The sequence below is a fragment of the Eulemur rufifrons genome, chromosome 17 (genome assembly GCF_041146395.1).
Source record: "Eulemur rufifrons isolate Redbay chromosome 17, OSU_ERuf_1, whole genome shotgun sequence".
NCBI lineage: Eukaryota > Metazoa > Chordata > Mammalia > Primates > Lemuridae > Eulemur > Eulemur rufifrons.
The window spans coordinates 76,164,606-76,182,881 of NC_090999.1; the positions used below are offsets into that span (position 1 = coordinate 76,164,606).

The 18,276-nt window shown below is 34.8% G+C and overlaps 1 protein-coding gene across 1 annotated transcript in view; it reads left to right on the plus strand.

The window, feature by feature from the left end:
- The window catches only part of FER (FER tyrosine kinase), a 395,460-nt gene that overhangs the window by 38,068 nt on the left and 339,116 nt on the right, over positions 1 to 18,276 (plus strand). Inside the window, exon 2 of the mRNA XM_069492253.1 lies at positions 13,230 to 13,496. Coding sequence (XP_069348354.1) covers positions 13,290 to 13,496 — 207 coding nt within the window. The 5' untranslated portion in view covers positions 13,230 to 13,289. The remainder of the gene's footprint in view (positions 1 to 13,229; positions 13,497 to 18,276) is intronic.

Below are 18,276 nucleotides of genomic sequence, written 5' to 3' on the forward strand. Positions count from 1 at the left end.
AAAAGCTGAAAACAGGAAACATTTTAGACGATAGTTGCATATACTCTTGTATTCATAAGAAATACCATGGGAAATCGATCATCTTGCCAAGGAAATTAGTTATCTGTTCTATATTTTGCTATTTAATAATTTCCATTTTTGTTTAAAAATATGAATTTATAGATTCTTTTTGTGCAAATTATAAACTTCTAATTTTAGAAAATGTAACAATTTTAATGGTTCTTTTAAAATTTTTAATCCCTACTTAATGGTGAATTGAAAACTCAACATAGACCTACTCACTTGATTCAAAATACCAAATTGAATACCATTAAATAAGATAGATTTCAATAAATCTAAATAGTCTGTAGTTTAGTATGATTTACCAGTTTCACTTTAAAAGATACTTTTACCTTTGCTAATATAAGTCATATACGTTTATATAATATTCTGTTTCTGCCTGATTTATACTTACTATCCACTAAATTATAGAAATTATTACTTTAAAATCTCATTTTACAAACCTTTTAAAAAATGGGTTTCTTACAATAATCTATAATAAATTGAATGCCTACTGTATTCTGGGTAATAACATAGTACCCAATGATATAAAGATAAAAAATCTATGATATTCTTGTGTTTCCAGTTAGCTCATAGTTCAGTGGGAAAAATACACCTGAGAAAATAGTTAAAATACATTATAACTGTTAGATGAACCATGAATACATACATAGTTCCTGGGATCTGAGAAAAGGGAGCACCTAGGTTGACCTGGGTGGTGATTGTTATGGCGAAGACTTCACAGAGAATACAACTTTAAAGTTTACTTGTTGATGGTTTTCTAGGCAGACAAGGGAGGAAAAACATTTAGACTGAGGGAATAATATCTGCAAAGGCACACAGGTATGAGTGATCCGGAGACATTTCAGGAACCAAAAGTGGTAAGTTGTATGACTGTTACAGAGGGTGAGAAGTTGTCTGGGGTCAGCTTTGATTACCAGGCAAAGGGGTTTGAATTTTAACCTGTAAGTTAGGGTTGTAAAATTAATATCTAATGTTATAAGTAATAATAAAATTAATACCTGTTATTACTTAGTACCCTAAAGAATGAAGGGACCAAAGTCGGGATTGTAGGGCACTAGAGATGCATGTGCAATGTTGTGTAGCCTCAATCAGTTAATTCATTTATCAGATTTTTTTTTTTTTTTTTTTTTAAGATGGTGTCTCACTATCTTGCCCAGGCTGGTGTTGAACTCCTGAGATCAAGCGATCCTCCCACTTCAGTCTCCTGACTAGCTGGGATTACAGGAGTGTGCCACCATGCCCGACCTTAACAGATTTTTGTTGTCAACTATTGGCAAGGCATTGTTCTAAGCACTGGAGATATAGAATAATTCCCTGCCTGACTGGAAATTACATTACACATTAGTATATAGTATATTTTCCCTACCAACCCTTCCTTTTTGGTTATAGCATGATTGTTTAATTTCCTTGCAATTTCTTTTTGTTTTCCTTCTGATTAACATAGGCAGCTCTGTCCATACCTCATATTACTTCTGGAATAATATGGCTGAATTTGTGAAACCTTCTCCATGCTATTGTTCTTCCTCTGAACTATAGTTTGAGGTCTGGATATTACCTTTTTTAACTGAAATTTGTATTGAGCTAATTGTAGATTAACATTCAGTTGTAAGAAATAGTACAGAGAAATTCTTTTTATACTTTGCCCAGTTTACACCAATGGTAACATTTTGCAAAACTATAGTATAACATGACACCCAGGATGTTAACATTGGTACAATCCACTGATCTTTTTCATATTTTTCCAATTTTACTTGTACTCATTTGTGTGTGTTTAAGTTCTATAAAACTTTATTGCCTGTCTAGATACATGTATCCACCACCACCATCAAGGTACTGAACAGTTCCAACACTACAAGATTCCCTTGTGTTGCCCTTTTATAACCACACTCACTCCCTTCCTCTACTCCCTACTCTAACGGTCCTAAACCTCGGCAATACGTCCTAATACGTCCACTAAGACGTCCTTTTTGTAAAATTTTGTCAATTCAAGAATGTTATATGAATGGAATCATACAGTACAGTAATTCCCCCTTATTCACAGGTTCACTTTCTGCGGTTTCAGTTACCTGCGGTCAACCATGGTCCAAAAATATTAAATGGAAAATTCCAGAGATGAACATAAGTTTTAAGTCACATGCCATTCTGAGTAGAATGATGAAATCTCACACTGTCCAGCTTTGTTCTGCCCGGATGTGAATCCCTTTACCTGGCATATCCATGCTGTGTACGTAATCTGCCCCTTAGTCACTTGTTGGTTATCAGATCAATTGTTGTGGTATGCAGTGCTTGTGCTCAAGTAACCCTATTTTACTTAATAACGGTCCCAAAGTAAAAGAGTAGCGATGCTGGCAATTCAGATATGCCAAAGAGAAGCCATAAGTGCTTCTGTTAAGTGAAATGGTGAAAGTTTTTTTTTTTTTTTTTTGAGACAGAGTCTCGTTTTGTTGCCCGGGCTAGAGTGAGTGCCGTGGCGTCAGCCTAGCTCGCAGCAACCTCAAACTCCTGGGCTCCAGCGATCCTCCTGTCTCAGCCTCCCGAATAGCTGGGACTACAGGCATGCGCCACCACGCCCAGCTAATTTTTTCTATATATATTTTAGTTGGCCAGATAATTTCTTTCTATTGTTAGTAGAGACGGGGTCTCGCTCTTGATCAGGCTGGTCTCGAACTCCTGACCTTGAGCGATCCACCCGCCTCGGCCTCCCAGAGTGCTAGGATTACAGGCGTGAGCCACCGCGCCCGGCCTACGGTGAAAGTTTTTGACTTAAAAAGGAAAGAAAAAAAATCACATTGTTGAGGCTGCTAAGATCTATAGTAAGAATGAATCTTCTATCCATGAAATTGTGAGGAAGGAAAAAACAATTTGTGCTTAGGATATAGAGGGTTTGGTACTATCTGTGGTTTTAGGCATCTACTGGAGGGATCTTAGAACATGTCCTCTGCAGATAAGGGGGGATTACTGTATGTAACTTTTTGTTATTTGGCTTTACTCATCAGAATTTCCTAGAGATTAATCTAAATTGTTGTCTATATTGACAGTTTGTTCCTTTGTATAGTGAGTATTATTCTATGCTGTTTATAACCAACCATTAATCTGTTGAAGGATATCTGGGCTAATTCTAATTTTAGTTATTAAAAATAAGGTTGTTATGAATATTTCTTTACAAGTTTTTGTGTAAACATGTTTTCATTTCTCTGGCATATATCTCTGAGAGTAATTGCTGGGTCATATGGTAGTTGAATGTTCACTTTTATAAGAAACCGGAATGGCTATATGGTTTTGTCTTCCCATCAGCAGCAACAAATGAGTTATCTAGTTTTTCCTAATACGGGGTCTTTCCATGAACATGGAATATCTTTCCATTTATTTAGTTCTTCTTTGATTTCTTTCATCAGAAGTTTGTAGTTTTCCTCATACAGATCTTGTACATATTTTGTTAGATTTATACAAAGTATTTCATTTTTTGGGGTTACTAATTTAATTGGTATTATGTTTTTAATTTCAAATTCTACTTGTTCATTTCTGGCATATGGGAAAGTGATTCACTTTTGTATATTAATCTCATAGCCTGCCATTGCTATAAGTGCTCATTAGTTTCAGGAATTCTTTTGTATTTTTTACATAGACAAGCCTGTCATCTGTGAACAAAGACAATTTTATTTCTTTTGTCCCAATCAGTATACCTTTAATTTCCTTTTCGTGTCTTCTTGTATTAGCTAGGACTTCCAGTATGCTGTTGAGAAGGCGGAATGAAAGAGGACAACCTTGCCTCGTTCTTGATCTTAGTGGGATTAAAATAATAAAATAATCCTAATTCCCCCTTTCCATCCCTTTTGTCATTGCTGCTGTTCGTTTCACTTACACATAAGCATATGTAAGCATATACATACACACACACAAGCATGCATAGTGGTATATATTGTTCTTATGATTTTGAATAAATGATTATGTGTTTGTTAAGAATAAGAATAAGAAAAATAAAAAAGTTTTTATTTTACCTTCATTTATTCTTCTCCAGTGCTTTTCCTTTCTTTATAGAGATCTCAGTTTCTGACCTATATCATTTTCCTCTTCTCTGAAGAACTACTTTTAACATTTCTTGCATGGCAGGTCTACTGGCAACAAATTCCCTCAGTGATTGTTTGTCTAAGAAATTATTTCGCCTTTGCTTTTGAAGGATAATTTTGCAGGCTACATTCTAGGTTGGTGTTTTTTTTTTCTCTTAACATTTTAAGTGTTTCATTCCACTCCCTTCTTGCTTGCATGGTATTGGAGACAAAATCAATGTAATTCTTTGCTCCTTGATAGGGAAGGTCTTTTTTTCTTCTGGCTTCTTTTCATGATTTTTTCTTTATCTTTGATTTTCTGTAGTGTGAATGTGCTATGCCTACTTGTAGGATTTTTTTTTTTTTTTTTAAATCCTCTATCCTGCTTGGTGTTTTCTGAGCTTTTTGGATTGGTGGTTTGGTGTCTGACATTGATTTGGGGAAATTCTCATTCAGTATTGTTTCAAATATTTTTTTTCTATTCTTTTCTCTTTTTTTTTTCTCCTTTTGATATTCCCATTACACATATACTGTTAATATGCCTTTTATACCTTTTGTAGTTGTCCCACAGTTCTTGGATATTCTGCTTTTTTTTCTAGTCTTTTTTTCTGTTTACTTTTTAGTTTTTTAGTCATCTGTTAAGATACCCTCAAGCTTAGAGATTCTTTCCTCAACTGTGTCCAGTACACTGGACTGATCCTATCTACTTAAATGAACCCAACAAAGGCATTCTTTATTTCTGTTAGATTGTTTTTGATCTTTAGCATTTCTTTTTGGTTCTTTCTTAGAATTTCCATTTTTCTGCTTACATCGCTCATCTGTTCTTGCATGCTGTCTACTTTATCCATTTGAGCCCTTAGCATATTAATCACAGTTGTTTTAAATTACCCATCTGATGATTCCCACATCCTTACCATATCTGAGTCTGGTTCTTATGCTTGCTCTGTTTCTTCAAACTGTGTTTTGCCTTTTTGTATGCCATATAAATTTTTCTTGATAGTGGAATCTGATGTCCTGGGTAAGATGAAGTGCTCTAACTAGGCCACTGGTAATGTGGCAGTAAGATGTTGGGGGATGGGAAGCATTCTATAGTCCTATGATTAAATGTCAGTCTTTTAGTGAGCCTGTGAACTTCACAAATGATGTTTCTCAGCTCTCCTCCTTCCCCCTCAGGTGGGACAGGATGGCTAGACTAGGCTGCAGTTGGGTATTTCCCTTCCTTCAGGTCATTTAGGCCCTGATAAAACCCTAGCTGGTTAGGCTCTGTTTAAATAGTTTCTCCTGAGTGCAGACATTGTTAAGAACAGAATGCTCTGGCTTGTTTCAAAATGATTCTGTTTCTCCTCCTGTCAGAAGCATGAGAGTGATTTTCTCCAAGATCACTGTGAGAACCAGATTGACTTCCTGGAGGTAAAATTCACAGAAGTGTGGAGGCTCTCCTGTGAGTGGGGTCCCCCTGGAATTTTTACCTCTCTCACTTGTCCACACTTAGCTTTCAACAGTTTTTCATTACATTCAGGTTTTCCTACCTGAAAACATGATGTGATTCTCTGCAGTCAACTATCTTGTCTTTCCAATTTGGGGGACAGTGGTTTTCCCCGTGACTTCATTTCTCGTACTTATCTAAGAAAAGTTATTGCTTTTTCAGTTTGTTTAGCTTTTTACTTGTTAGGATGGACTGGTGACTTCCAAGATTCTTACCTGCCCACCAGAAACCAGAAGTTGCAGCTTGTGTTTTCATTTTGTTCACATGTGTTTTCGCAGAGCAAAACATTTTACTTTTGATGCGATCCATTTTATCTATTTTTCCTTTTATGGTTGTGGTTTTGGTGTCCATTCTAAGAACTCTGCCTAGCTTTAGATCTTGAAGATCTCCTTCTGTTTTTTTTTTTTTTCCCTCTAAAATTTATCAGTCTTATGTTTACATTAAAGGCCATGATACTTGTGAGTTAAATTTTTTATAAGGTCAAGATGCTTTTTTCTTTTTTACCAATAGATGTCCAATTGTTCCTGTACCATTTGTTGAAAAGGCTATTCTTTCTCCATTGAATCGCGTTGGGCCTTTGTCAAAAATTGGTTGATCATATTTGTGTGGGTCTGTTTCTGGATTCTCTGTTCTGTTCCATTGATCTATTATCTGTCCTCTACCAACAGCACACCCTCTTGATTTCTATAGCTATATATAATCTTATTCAGCGGGGTGGACCATATTTCTTTGAATTCTCTTTCAGCCTCACTTGCCCTCTCCTCTCTTTCTTGCATTCTGATGATACAATTGTTGCATCTTGTTATTGTCCCACAGGTTCCTAAGGCTTTGTTCATTTTTTTTTTTTTATTTCTACTGTTTTGTCCGTAAGCTTATTGATTGTACCCTGTGTCATCTTCATTCTACTATCGAACCCATCTAGCTTGTTTTTTATTTCTGTTATCATATTTCTTAGTTCTATAATTTCCATCTGGTTATTTTTACAACTTGTATTTCTTTGGTTAGATCTTCTAGTTTTATATTTGTATTAAGAGAATTTGTAATTGATTGTTGAAGCATTTTTATGATGGCTGCTTTAAAATTGTTGTCAGATAATTCCAACATCTGATTCTTCTTGGTGTTGGCATTAGATGATTATCTTTTCTTATTCAAATTATGATTTTTCTTGCTGTTACAAGTGATTTCCATTTGAATCCTAGATATTTTATGTGTTTGTTGGGAGACTCTGGGTACTATTTCAATCTTTTATTTTTGCAGGTTGTCACCCTTAGGTTTATCATACAGGTCTTAGCCTAATTTTTGTGGGCTTTGGTTCCAATTACAATTTCATTTTCAGAGTCTGCACTATTGTTTTGGTTTGCTTCATTTATCTGGTAGCACTAGGGCTCCCACTGGTCCCTGCTGATGCTGCCTGAGGAAGTAGAGGACGCTTTTTTAGGCCTAACCAGTAGATGTCTGTTGGTGGGGAACAAGTGTGCTGGGATTTCAGGGCAGCTCCCCTGCTGCCCTGATGTCTTTGGGCAGAGGAAGAAAGTCTTGCAAGGATCTATGGAGAACAAGAGGCTTCCCAATCGGATTTCTGGCAAAAGCTGGGTTCTCCTTGCCAGTTCTGCCTGCCTGCTTTTGTATTTCTGGGTTGGGAAGGGAGATCCTCAAACCTGTGGAGACAAAGAGGTTGCTGACTGGGTTACTTGCTGTATCTGGGTGCCTCTTGCTATTTCTTTCTGCCTGCGTTTGTTTCTCTTCAGGGAAAAGGGAGTCCCAGGCCTCACAGGGAATGAAAGTCCTTCCCCTGGCTGTTTTTGGTGAAGTTCCTAATTAATCTCCCTAGCTGGTGGAGTCTGGCTTCCCTGATGTTGTGAGAGGGACTCCTGTTCTATTCTGGGAGGAGTTAGCCTATGTGGACTGCCTTCTGTTCCTAGGCTGGTAGTTGGGAAAAGCTAGGTCTGGGTGGCCGCTTTCTGTTGGGTGAGGGGGATAGGAGACACCCTGCCTCTATGCTGTTCTTCCAGTTGTAGGGTCTCAAAGGAGTTTGCCTTCTTTTTTCCATTTTTCAGAGTTCTTCTTGATGGTTGTCTCTTGCATTATTTCCAGTGTTTATGCTTGTGCTTAGTGGGGAGAAGCTGGGAAAATGGTCTGTGTCATCTTGTCTGGACCAGAAGCTGTGTTTTCCTTCTAATTTCAGTTTCTGTGGCATGTGAGCATGGAGGTTAAGGGGTAGGGAGATATTGGCTGGGGTTGAGTTTGGCTTAGTTGGAGGTCCTGAAATTTACTCTTTTATAAGAGTTCATTAAACATCCTGTAATCCTGTACTTAAATTTCATCCACCAATTCGTCACAGAGCTCTCAAAAATTATATACCAATGCTGCCCTCCCTGCATTTTCTGAAGTGCTGTCCTGATCCAGAGGGGCTTTTCTCTTTAGATGTTTTCTTGACTTTCCCTAGTTGGATCTATTCACTTTCTGCCTGCTTCTTTTCATATTGGGGTATCCAATGTGAATTTTCAGGATTTTGTTGACTTTTCTTCCTCAGAATATCTTCTGGACTGGTTGGGGTAGTGTTGGGCACATTGCCATGCTGCCTAGAGCACCGTTATTTTTTTTTTCTTTCCTTTGAATCCATGCTGTGAAACTTATGGCATAAGGTTGGACCCTTTATATGCTGATGGTACGTTTAAAGTTTTGATTTTTCTTAAAAACGATTTCTTGTTCTTTTCAATATTTATTGGCGGTAGGAGCTTCCGAGGTACTATTTCTTGATACTGATTTTACCCAAAATTCCAATGAGTTCTTGCAGTTTTTCACATCTCCCTCTGACACTTGCCATTGATAATACCTTTTTTTCACTCTGGCATCTGTGACTCTGCCAAACCCCTTTTATCTTTTGCTTACTTAATCTCTATCCTTTGGTTGGCTTCTTTTCGTCTCAATCTTGGATTCACAGATTCTCATGGGTTTTGTCCTTGACTTCCTGCTTTTCTGTCAACAGTCTGTTTGTTTCATCTCTCACCTTTAAGCAATTGACTCTCAAATTTGCATTTTTAGCCTTAATGTTTTACCTAAAGGTTTATTTCCAGCTGAAATGTATATATTTTCCTTAAAGTAGCTCCATATTCTCATTCTTCCATTTCTTTTGGTATTATCACTATTTTTTTTTACTGAAGGCTTAAAGTTTTCATTGGATTGTCTCTCTTTTGTTCCCTAAATCCATTCAATAGGTCAAGAATCTCCCATTTTAGTTCTTCACTGATATTGTCAATTCTAGATCCTCATTTCTAAAGTTATATTGCTATAAAGGCTTCTAAATTTGTGTTCTTTTGTCTCATTTTATCTTTTTTTCCCAGCTGCCAGATCAAAATCTATGTCTGTCTCTCTCTCTTTTTATTGAACTATAATATACACACAGAAAAATGTATAAATCATAGGTGCTCAGCTTGATGAATTGTCACAAACAGAACATATTTGTGCAACTAGCACTAGCAAATTAATCTTTTTAAATTATCACATTCATGACCTTGGTTTTCTTTGTTAAGAACCAATTAATTCAAGAAGTTTGAGCTTTATTAGTTTCCTGAGCAGAGGAATAGTGAGAGATAAATTGGCATGCCATCTCCCACTGTTTGCCACATACAGCTTTGTTTTTGAGACATTTTTTTTTTTCACTGCATCTCATATTCACTTTATTTATTTATTTATTTATTTGCCCTGTACTGCTCCTACTTCCTGAAATATATTTCCTTTTTGATTTTTTACAATCTAAATTGTGGTCATGATTCTAGTCCTGACTCATATTTTGCCATTTCTAAGAAATTTTCTGGGCAGTTCCAGCTTTCATTAATTTGATCTTTTTCTCTTCAAAAATTCTTTAATTAATTTATTTTTTGAATAGGTAGTATCAATATATTCACTTAGAGCAAAATTCAAGTGTACAAAAGAGTATACAATAACAAGTCTCCCTCTCACATCTGTGCCCCAGCCACTATGTGTTCCTCTAGAAATATTTTATGTACTTATAAGCAGAATGAATATTATTATTCTTCCTTTTTATACAAAGTTAGCATACTAAGTTGTGTATCTTACTTTATTCAATTAATAGTTCTTAATGATAGTTCCATATCAATACACAAAAAAATTTCTTAATTTTTGTTAGGACTGAATGATAGTCCACTGAATGAATGAATATACCATGAACAGGTCTACCGCATATGGTTGTGAAAGTTGGTCACTGAGCAAATTCACATAGACTATGATTTGGATGGTACCTGCTAGAATTATTCAGCTACGATCAAATGCAGCAAACTTACTTCCTTTCTACTGTTGTATATTTCAGATATTTCCAAGTTTTTTTTTTTGTTGTGTTGTTGTGGTTGTTGCAAATACTACTGCAACAAATACTTTTATATATATGTCATTTGGCATCTATGGGAAAATTATCTGTATCATATGACTCTCTTAATTCCCAAAGTATTTATAATATCTTTCAGTTCAACAATTAGACATACTCTTAATTTATTATGGAGTTTTAAAATTTTTTTATTCCATCAAGAGCAGTTCCATTTACTAAATTATTTTTTATATACCCTGACCTTGAATATTGGTGTATATAAGTAAGTCTTAGGAAAGCCTGAGTGTTTCCTAGATAGCTGCCAGATTCTATTTCCCTTTTTATTCTTCTAAGCTTTTCACAATCCTTTTGAAATTCCTGATAGTGGAAGGAAAAGTTGTCATGATACATTTAGAAGCAGGAATGATATTTATTTCAAGTTACAGAATAACATGAACCACAATATCAGACACAGATTTTTTAGAAAAGTAAAATATTTTACCTTTCTTTGGCCTCAAAAAATGTTCCTTATTATTCTATTGGAAACATCAGATGAGATAGACCTGAGCAAAAGCTGCAGGTAAAATAATAGAAAAGTGTTCATAGTAAATTCTTGTGTCCCATGAAAGATACAGTATGTTAAAGTAATTTTTTAATGCTACTGCATACAAAATGAAAAAAAAAACTATAATTATCTTATTTAATGTTAAAGTAAATAAATTAGTTCCTTTGTATTGACTTATTTCTGTTAAGGTTCATTTACTGTCTTGGTTTCTACTTCGGAAACTTTGATGAAGTGGAGATTTTTTTATAAGTGTTTTTTTTTTTTCTTTTCCTAATGATTTGAGAGTTCATAAAACTGGACAGCTTTCACTTGGGGAAAAATTGTAATTTTTTTCTCTATTTGGGAAACCCTCATTTTTACCTGTCTTCAGATGAGATCACTGAGGTTAGAGATATAAACTTTTTCTTGTTTTTCTATGTGCCTTAGAGGATATCAGCTGAATTAACAAGAAATTGACCTCGGTATGACTGATCTAGAACTAAAAATAAAAGGTATATTTCTTCATTTCTTCTAACTAGCTCTGACAAATTTACTGCCTGAAATTCTAGGAAACTGGAGAACAAAATAAATTCTACCGTCATTTTCAGGATTTATAATAAACAAGCAGGATATTTTGGGCAAGTTTATGATGATTGACCTTTAGATGATCATAAGTTGTGCTGTAGTGATTTTTAAACAACTTTTTTGAGCTATATTCACATACCAAAGAATTCACCAGTTGCCACTGTACAATTCAGTTGTTTTTAATACATTCACAGAGTTGTACAGCAACCATTACAATCAATTTTAGAACACTTTCATCAAATTTGCCAGCCCTGGGCAACAGCTAACCTGCTTTCCATCTCTATAGATTTGCCTGTTTTGGATATTTCTTATATATGGAATCATACAATGTGGTCTTTTGTGTCTGGTTTCTTTCACTTAGTAAAATATTTTAAAGGTTCATCCATGTTGTAGCCTATATCAATACTTTATTCCTTTCTATTGCCAAATATTCTATTGTATGAATGTTATCCCATTTTATTTATACATTCATGAATTGATAGATATTTGGGTCATTTCCTTTTGTAGATTTTATGAATAATGTTGCTTCAAACATTCATGTGCAAGTTTTTGTGTAGACATATTTTCATTTCTCTTGGGTATGTACCTAGGAGTGGAATTTCTGGGTAATATGGTAACTCTATGTCTTACGTTTTTAGGAGCTTGCAAACTGTTTTCCATAGTGGCTCTACCATTTTATTAACGCATTTCTACTAGCGGGAAATGAGGGTTCCAGTCTCTTAGCAATCTCTGCAACGTTTGTTATTATCTGTCTTTTTGATTATAGACATCCTGGTGGTGTAAAGTAGTATCTCATTGTAGTTTTGATTTGCATTTTCCTGATGGCTAATGATATTGAACATCTTTTCATGTGTTTATTGGACATTTGTGTTCTTCTTTGGAGAAATGTCTATTCAAATATTTTACTCATTTTTAATTGGTTTGTCTTATTATTGAGTTGTAAGAATTCTTTATATATTCCAGTTAGAAGTCCCTTATCAAATGTAAGATTTGTAAATATTTTCTTCCATTCTAAAGGTTGTCTTTTCACTTTCTTGATGATATCTTTGGAAGCACAGAAGTTTTTAATTTTGATGAAATCCAATTTATGTGTTTTTATTTTGTCACTTACACTTTTGTTGTTGTATCTAAGAAACCATTATCTAAGCCAAGGTTATGAAGATTTGCTCCTGTGTTTTCTTCTGAGAGCTTTGTAGTTTTAGCTCTGATATTTAGGTCTACTAACCGTTTAGAGTTAATGTTTTGTGTATGGTCTAAGGAAGGCATCCTGCTTCATTCTTTTGCATGTGCAAATCCAGTTGTCCCAGGACTAGTTGTTGGAAAGACTTTTTTTTCCCTGTTGAATAGACCTGGCACCCGTGTGGAAAATCATTTTACCATAAATGTGAAGAGTTATATTTGGACACTCTATTCTATTCCGTTGATCCCCATGTCTGTCCATATGCCAGTACCCTAGTGTCTTGATTACTATAGATTTTTAGTAGGTTTTGAGATCAGAAAATGTGAGTCTTCCAACTTTGTTCTTCTTTTTTAGGATTTTTTTTTTGTGGGTACTCTGGCTCCCTTGCCTTTCCATATACATTTTAGGATTCACTTGTCAATTTTTGTAAAAGAGAGTCTTGCCTTCTTAACAATATTAAGTCTTTTAATCTATGATCATGAGTATTTTGATTTACTTAGGTCTTTTAAAATGTCTTTCAACAATGTTTTCTAGTTATAAGAGTATAAGCTTTAAATTTTTTGTGAAATTTATTCTTAACTATTTTATTCTTTTTTGGTGCTGTTCTTTCTGGATTGATCATTGCTGGTATACAGAAATATAATTGATTTTTGTGTGTTGATCTTGTAACCTATAATATCACTTTCATTTATTCTAATAGTTTTTTTTATTACATTAGGATTTTCTGCATACAATGATGTTATTTGCAAATAAAGATAGTTTTACTTCTTCCTTTCCAATCTGAATGTCTTTTATTTCATTTATTTCATTGTAATGGCTGGAACCTCCAGTATAATGTTGAATAGAGGTCAACAAAAAAGTGGACATGTTGTTCCTGATCTTTGGGAGAAAGCATTCGCTTGTAGTGAGTTTTTTACCCCATAAAGAATGGGCCATAACTTTGCTTTGATGACTAACTTCCTTTTGATTTAAGGTTTTTTCCCTTGTGTTTACATATACAGGTATGTGCTGATTAGCAGGCTCACTTGTGCAGTGTGGAAGATTAGCAGTGCCTTACAAAAATGGGGTTTGGGAGTGACCTGAAGAATTCACATGAAGCTGTGTTAAAATTGCAAGACTGGGAATTACGGTTACTGGAAACAGTGAAGAAATTTATGGCCCTGAGAATAAAAAGTGATAAAGAATATGCATCTACTTTACAGAACCTTTGTAATCAAGTTGATAAGGAAAGTACTGTCCAAATGAATTATGTCAGCAATGTATCCCAGGTAAGAAAAATAATTTCATCATTTGTAATTTACAGCATAATAACTGTGCTTAAAGCAAACAGATCATAGTATTGAATGAGCATACCCAAGTGAGCATTCTAAAGCAGTAGTTCCAAAATTTTACTGAGTATCAGAATTTCATGGGGAAGCTTTTAAAAATGATATAATTTGGGGCCCTTCCTCCCTGATACTCTATTTAGTAGGTTTGGGGACAGACTATGAAATATTTTCTTTTTTTAAAAAAGAAGATGTCCATGTTATTATAATGCTTAGTCAAGTTTAAGAGCCATTGTTACAAATTTTGGTTTCTTTTACTACTCTATTTGCTTTGAACCCTGCAATTTTTTTCTTTTGACACAACCTGTAATTATAATCTGCCTCCTTGAATTCTTCTGTGAATCATATGGAATATTTTAACATGTAGCTGTTACTTGCTATTATTTCATTGCTAAAATATTAGTATATTGATGAGTTAGTCACTCTTAAAACAACTCTATTGTATAAACAATATAGTTTTTTTAATTCCAAGGTTATTCTGTCATATAAAAATATGGGCTGAAATTGTACTATTAATTGTTCTTTGAAAACATTAAAGATGAAATATTAAACACCTTAATAGTCTTGGATTTTTACTCTATTTATTTCCATTGTCTTACTTAAATATCATATTTCACTATATTTATTCAAAGTTAAAAATATGTCTTACCTCTTTACTTTGGAAAGTTTTAAAAATTAATGTTTCTTTCACTTATGGGTCTTAGGATTTGAGTAAATTGTAGAGGAAAACTCTGTTTCCAGTGAAGAATGTGTATATAGTGTGTTCAGGTAAGGATTTGTGATTATTGAGAGCCCCTTAAAGTTAATATCTTTAACTTCCTTTCCTGGGCCAGGCAGATTTCCCAAAGAGGAATTCTCTAGTCTCTAGTCTGAAGGTAGGGTTGCCAGAGATCGCTATTAAAAATATAGGACGCCAGTTAAATTTACCTGCAAACATTAAAAAGTATTTGTTGTTTATCTGAAATTAAATTTAACTGGGTGTCCTTTATTTCATGTGGGAACCCTATCTGCTATTATGTTAATGGAGATAGGGAAAGTAGGTTGGGTATTTTGAGTCATATTTTACTTAATCCTCCTGATTTTGGCAAGCTGCCTAGTGTCTTTGAGTCCAAGGCTTTGTGGTTCATTTTTCCCTCGTTTTCCACTGCACTGGGAAAAATAGTTGCCTTTCCGTGTGGGCTGAGCACGGAACTGGGGTTCTACCTGGTTCTTATATAGACTTTGAATCAGTCCAGTTTCAGCACCCTATTCTCTTTCTCCATTTGTTCCAGGTTTCTCCAGTTCCTGAGCTTTACTGGAGCTAACTCCATAAATCTTGACCTCCCCTTTGTGGGATACTTATATTTCAGCTTATTCTGACATGCAAATTAGTTACCGCTCACTTGCTTTTCACTTTCTTATTTTCTATTGACATGTCTTATTTCCCATTGTTACACATTTTCTATTTTCTTTGCTATTGTGAATTTATACTTTAATTATATTGTATTTTATTGGGTTTTTTGAAGGAGTGGAGAAATACGTTCTATTTACCATGCTTAACTGAAATTATGCTCTTTAAAGAAGTGTGGTAGTGAAAGCAATGAGAAATAGGATTAATGGGTAAGAAGAATGAAAATTTATACAATCAGGGCAGTGGAGGAATCATCAGTGTGAATACTGAACTGTCAAGTATTTTGGTGAGGAATAGAAGGAGACACGTGCTAAAGTAATTAAGGAAGGACAGAGGTATTTGGGATGGGGATGAGGTCTAGGGAAAAGGTAATGAGGATTGGGAGAAGTGGTTTAAGTGGGTAGTGTTGCCTCCAAAGCGGAAATGTTGAGAATTAACGCTTGAACAATGCTTGGGAATCCAGAGAAAATCAAGGAGTATGTCAGCTTTTTCTCTTAATCCTGAAAAGCTATCATTTATTCTACTTATAAGTATAGTCCAGTTATCAATCTTTTTTTCAGAAGATTGTGCTTTTGGAATTGTATGTAAAAATATCTTTGCTTGACCCAAAGTTAGAAAGAGCTTTGCCTGTGTTTTCATCTGGAAGTTTCATGGTTTTAAGTTTTATATTTAGGTCTATGATTCTTATTTATTTATTTATTTTATTACAATAGATTGAGGGGGTACAGTGTTTTTGTGGATGAATTATATTCATGTATGGTGAAGTCAGGGCTTTTAGTGTACCTGTCACCCAAGTAGTTTACAGTGTACCTGACAGGTAATTTTTGATCCCTCATCCCCCTCTCCTTTCTGAGTCTCCAGTATCCATTATACCACTCCGTATGACCATGTATACCCATCTTTAACTCCCATTTACAGGTGAGAACATGCAGTATTTATTTTTCCGTTCTTGAGATACTTCACATAAGATAATGGCCTCCAATTCCATCCAATTTGCTGCAAAAGACATTATTTCATTCCTTTATATCATGGAGATTACTGTGTTCTGATTGGCTCTTCCTCCCTACGCTATGGCCTACACATTTTCTCCATTCAGCAAATTGAGATAATCTTAGGGCTCAGTTCGTATGTTCATATTTTTTTTTTTTTAACTTAAAATTTTTTTTATTTCGGAATATTATAGGAGTACAAATATTTTCGTTACATGGATTGCTTTTGTACTGCTTGAGTCAAAGATATAAGTGTAGCCATCACCCAGATAGTGTACATTTACCCATTAGGTATGGTTGCATCCATCTCCTTCTCCCCCCCCCACCTGCATGATTTCCGTTGAGTTTTACTTCCATCTGTGCAAATGAGTGCTGATCGGTTAGTTCCAATTTAATAGTGAGTATATGTAGTATTTGTTTTTCCATTCTTTAGATATTTCACTAAGGAGAATGGTCTCCAGTTTCATCCATATTGTTGCAAAAGGTATTAATTCATTTTTTGTGGCTGAGTAGTACTCCGTAGTATACATATACCACATTTTGTTAATCCACTCACGAATGGATGGGCACGTGGGTTCATTCTACATCTTTGTGATTGTGAATTGTGTTGCAGTAAACGTTCTAGTGGAGTTGTCTTTTTGATATGACTTTTTTTCCTTTGGGTAAATGCCAAGTAGTGGGATTGCTGGATCAAATGGTAGGACTACTTTTAGTTCTTTGAGGAATCTCCATACTGTTTTCCATAGACGTTGCACTAGTTTGCAGTCCCACCAGCAGTATATAAGCGTTCCTATCTCTCCACATCCATGCCGGCATTTATTGTTTTGGGATTTTTTGATAAAAGCCGTTCTCACTGGGGTTAGGTGATATCTCATTGTGGTTTTGATTTGCATTTCTCTGAAGATTAGTGACATTGAACATTTTTTCATATGTTTATAGGCCATTAGTCTATTTTCTTTTGAAAAGCTTCTGTTCATGTCTTTTGCCACATTTTAATGGGGTTGTTTGATTTTTTTCTTGCTGATCTGCTTGAGTTCTTCGTACATTCTAGTTATTAGCCCTTTATCAGATGTATATCATGTGAATATTTTCTCCCATTCTATAGGTTGTTTATTTGCTCTGTTGATTGTTTCCTTGGCTGTGCAAAAGCTTTTTGATTTAATCAAGCCCAATTTATTTATTTTTGTTGTTGCTGTGATTGCCCTTGGGTCTCCTTCATAAATCCTTTGCCTAGAACCATATCACTGCCCTTCATTTCCTAATGTCCAGTGTCTTGAGTGCTGTTTCATATATTTTTGTCTAGTCTGTAGTTGTTTTAGGCAGGAGGACTTCATTTTTTCCCCATCTTGACTGGAAGTGGAAGTCTTGCAACGAGTGATTTTTATGTCATTATTTAAAAAAACTAAAAATAACAGCTGACTTTCCAGAATAAAATAAAGATTTCCTCTATATTCTTCTCTTGATTCATTGGTTGTTTACATTTTGCCACATTTGCTCTATGGCTCCCTTTCTCTCTTCATATTAATATATATTACTATTTTTTCCTGAACTGTTTGTGATTTAAAGACGTCATGTCCCCTTATTCCTAAATACTAACACATGTATTTTCTAAGAACATACTTACAATATAATCAAATTTGGGAAATTTAGCATTGTCATATGCTATTACTGAAAATACATTCCATAACCAACTTTTAAAACTGTCCCAATAACGTCCTTTCTTTTGACAGTTTTTTTTTTTCATCCTGATCCAGGATTCAATACAGAATCACTCATTTCCTTTAGTTGTTATGTTTTTTCAGTGACCTTTAATCTGGAACACCAATGTGAGAACTCACACTCTGTGATTTGGGAATTTTTCATTTTTACTGAAAGTTTTTTTGAATTGTGTACATTTTGTCTTACATCCTGAGGACATAGTTTTTGTGTTTTTTTTTTCTTTTTTTGTTTTTTGTATTGCTCTTGGACCAATATTGGGAGATGGAGACCTAGCTAGCCATCTTTTCTTTTTCAACTGCCTGTATTATTGTTGTCCCATCATTCTTGGAGACCTAGCTAGCCATCTTTTCTTTTTCAACTGCCTGTATTATTGTTGTCCCATCATTCTTTGAGTACTTCTTGGCATAATAAAATATACCAGGCTCATCTTGAATGTTGCTTTCTAAAGTCCTGGAATTAGCCCCTTTTCGTAAGAGTTCTGGTTCCTTTTAGTGAAGAGAATGTTTGAGTATTCAGCCAATTTACTATATATGGAATTTTAGGTTTCACAGTATTTTGCCATTACAAATTATGCAGCAATGAATATCTTTGTACAGATGTACTTTTGTGTCATTATGGATGTCTT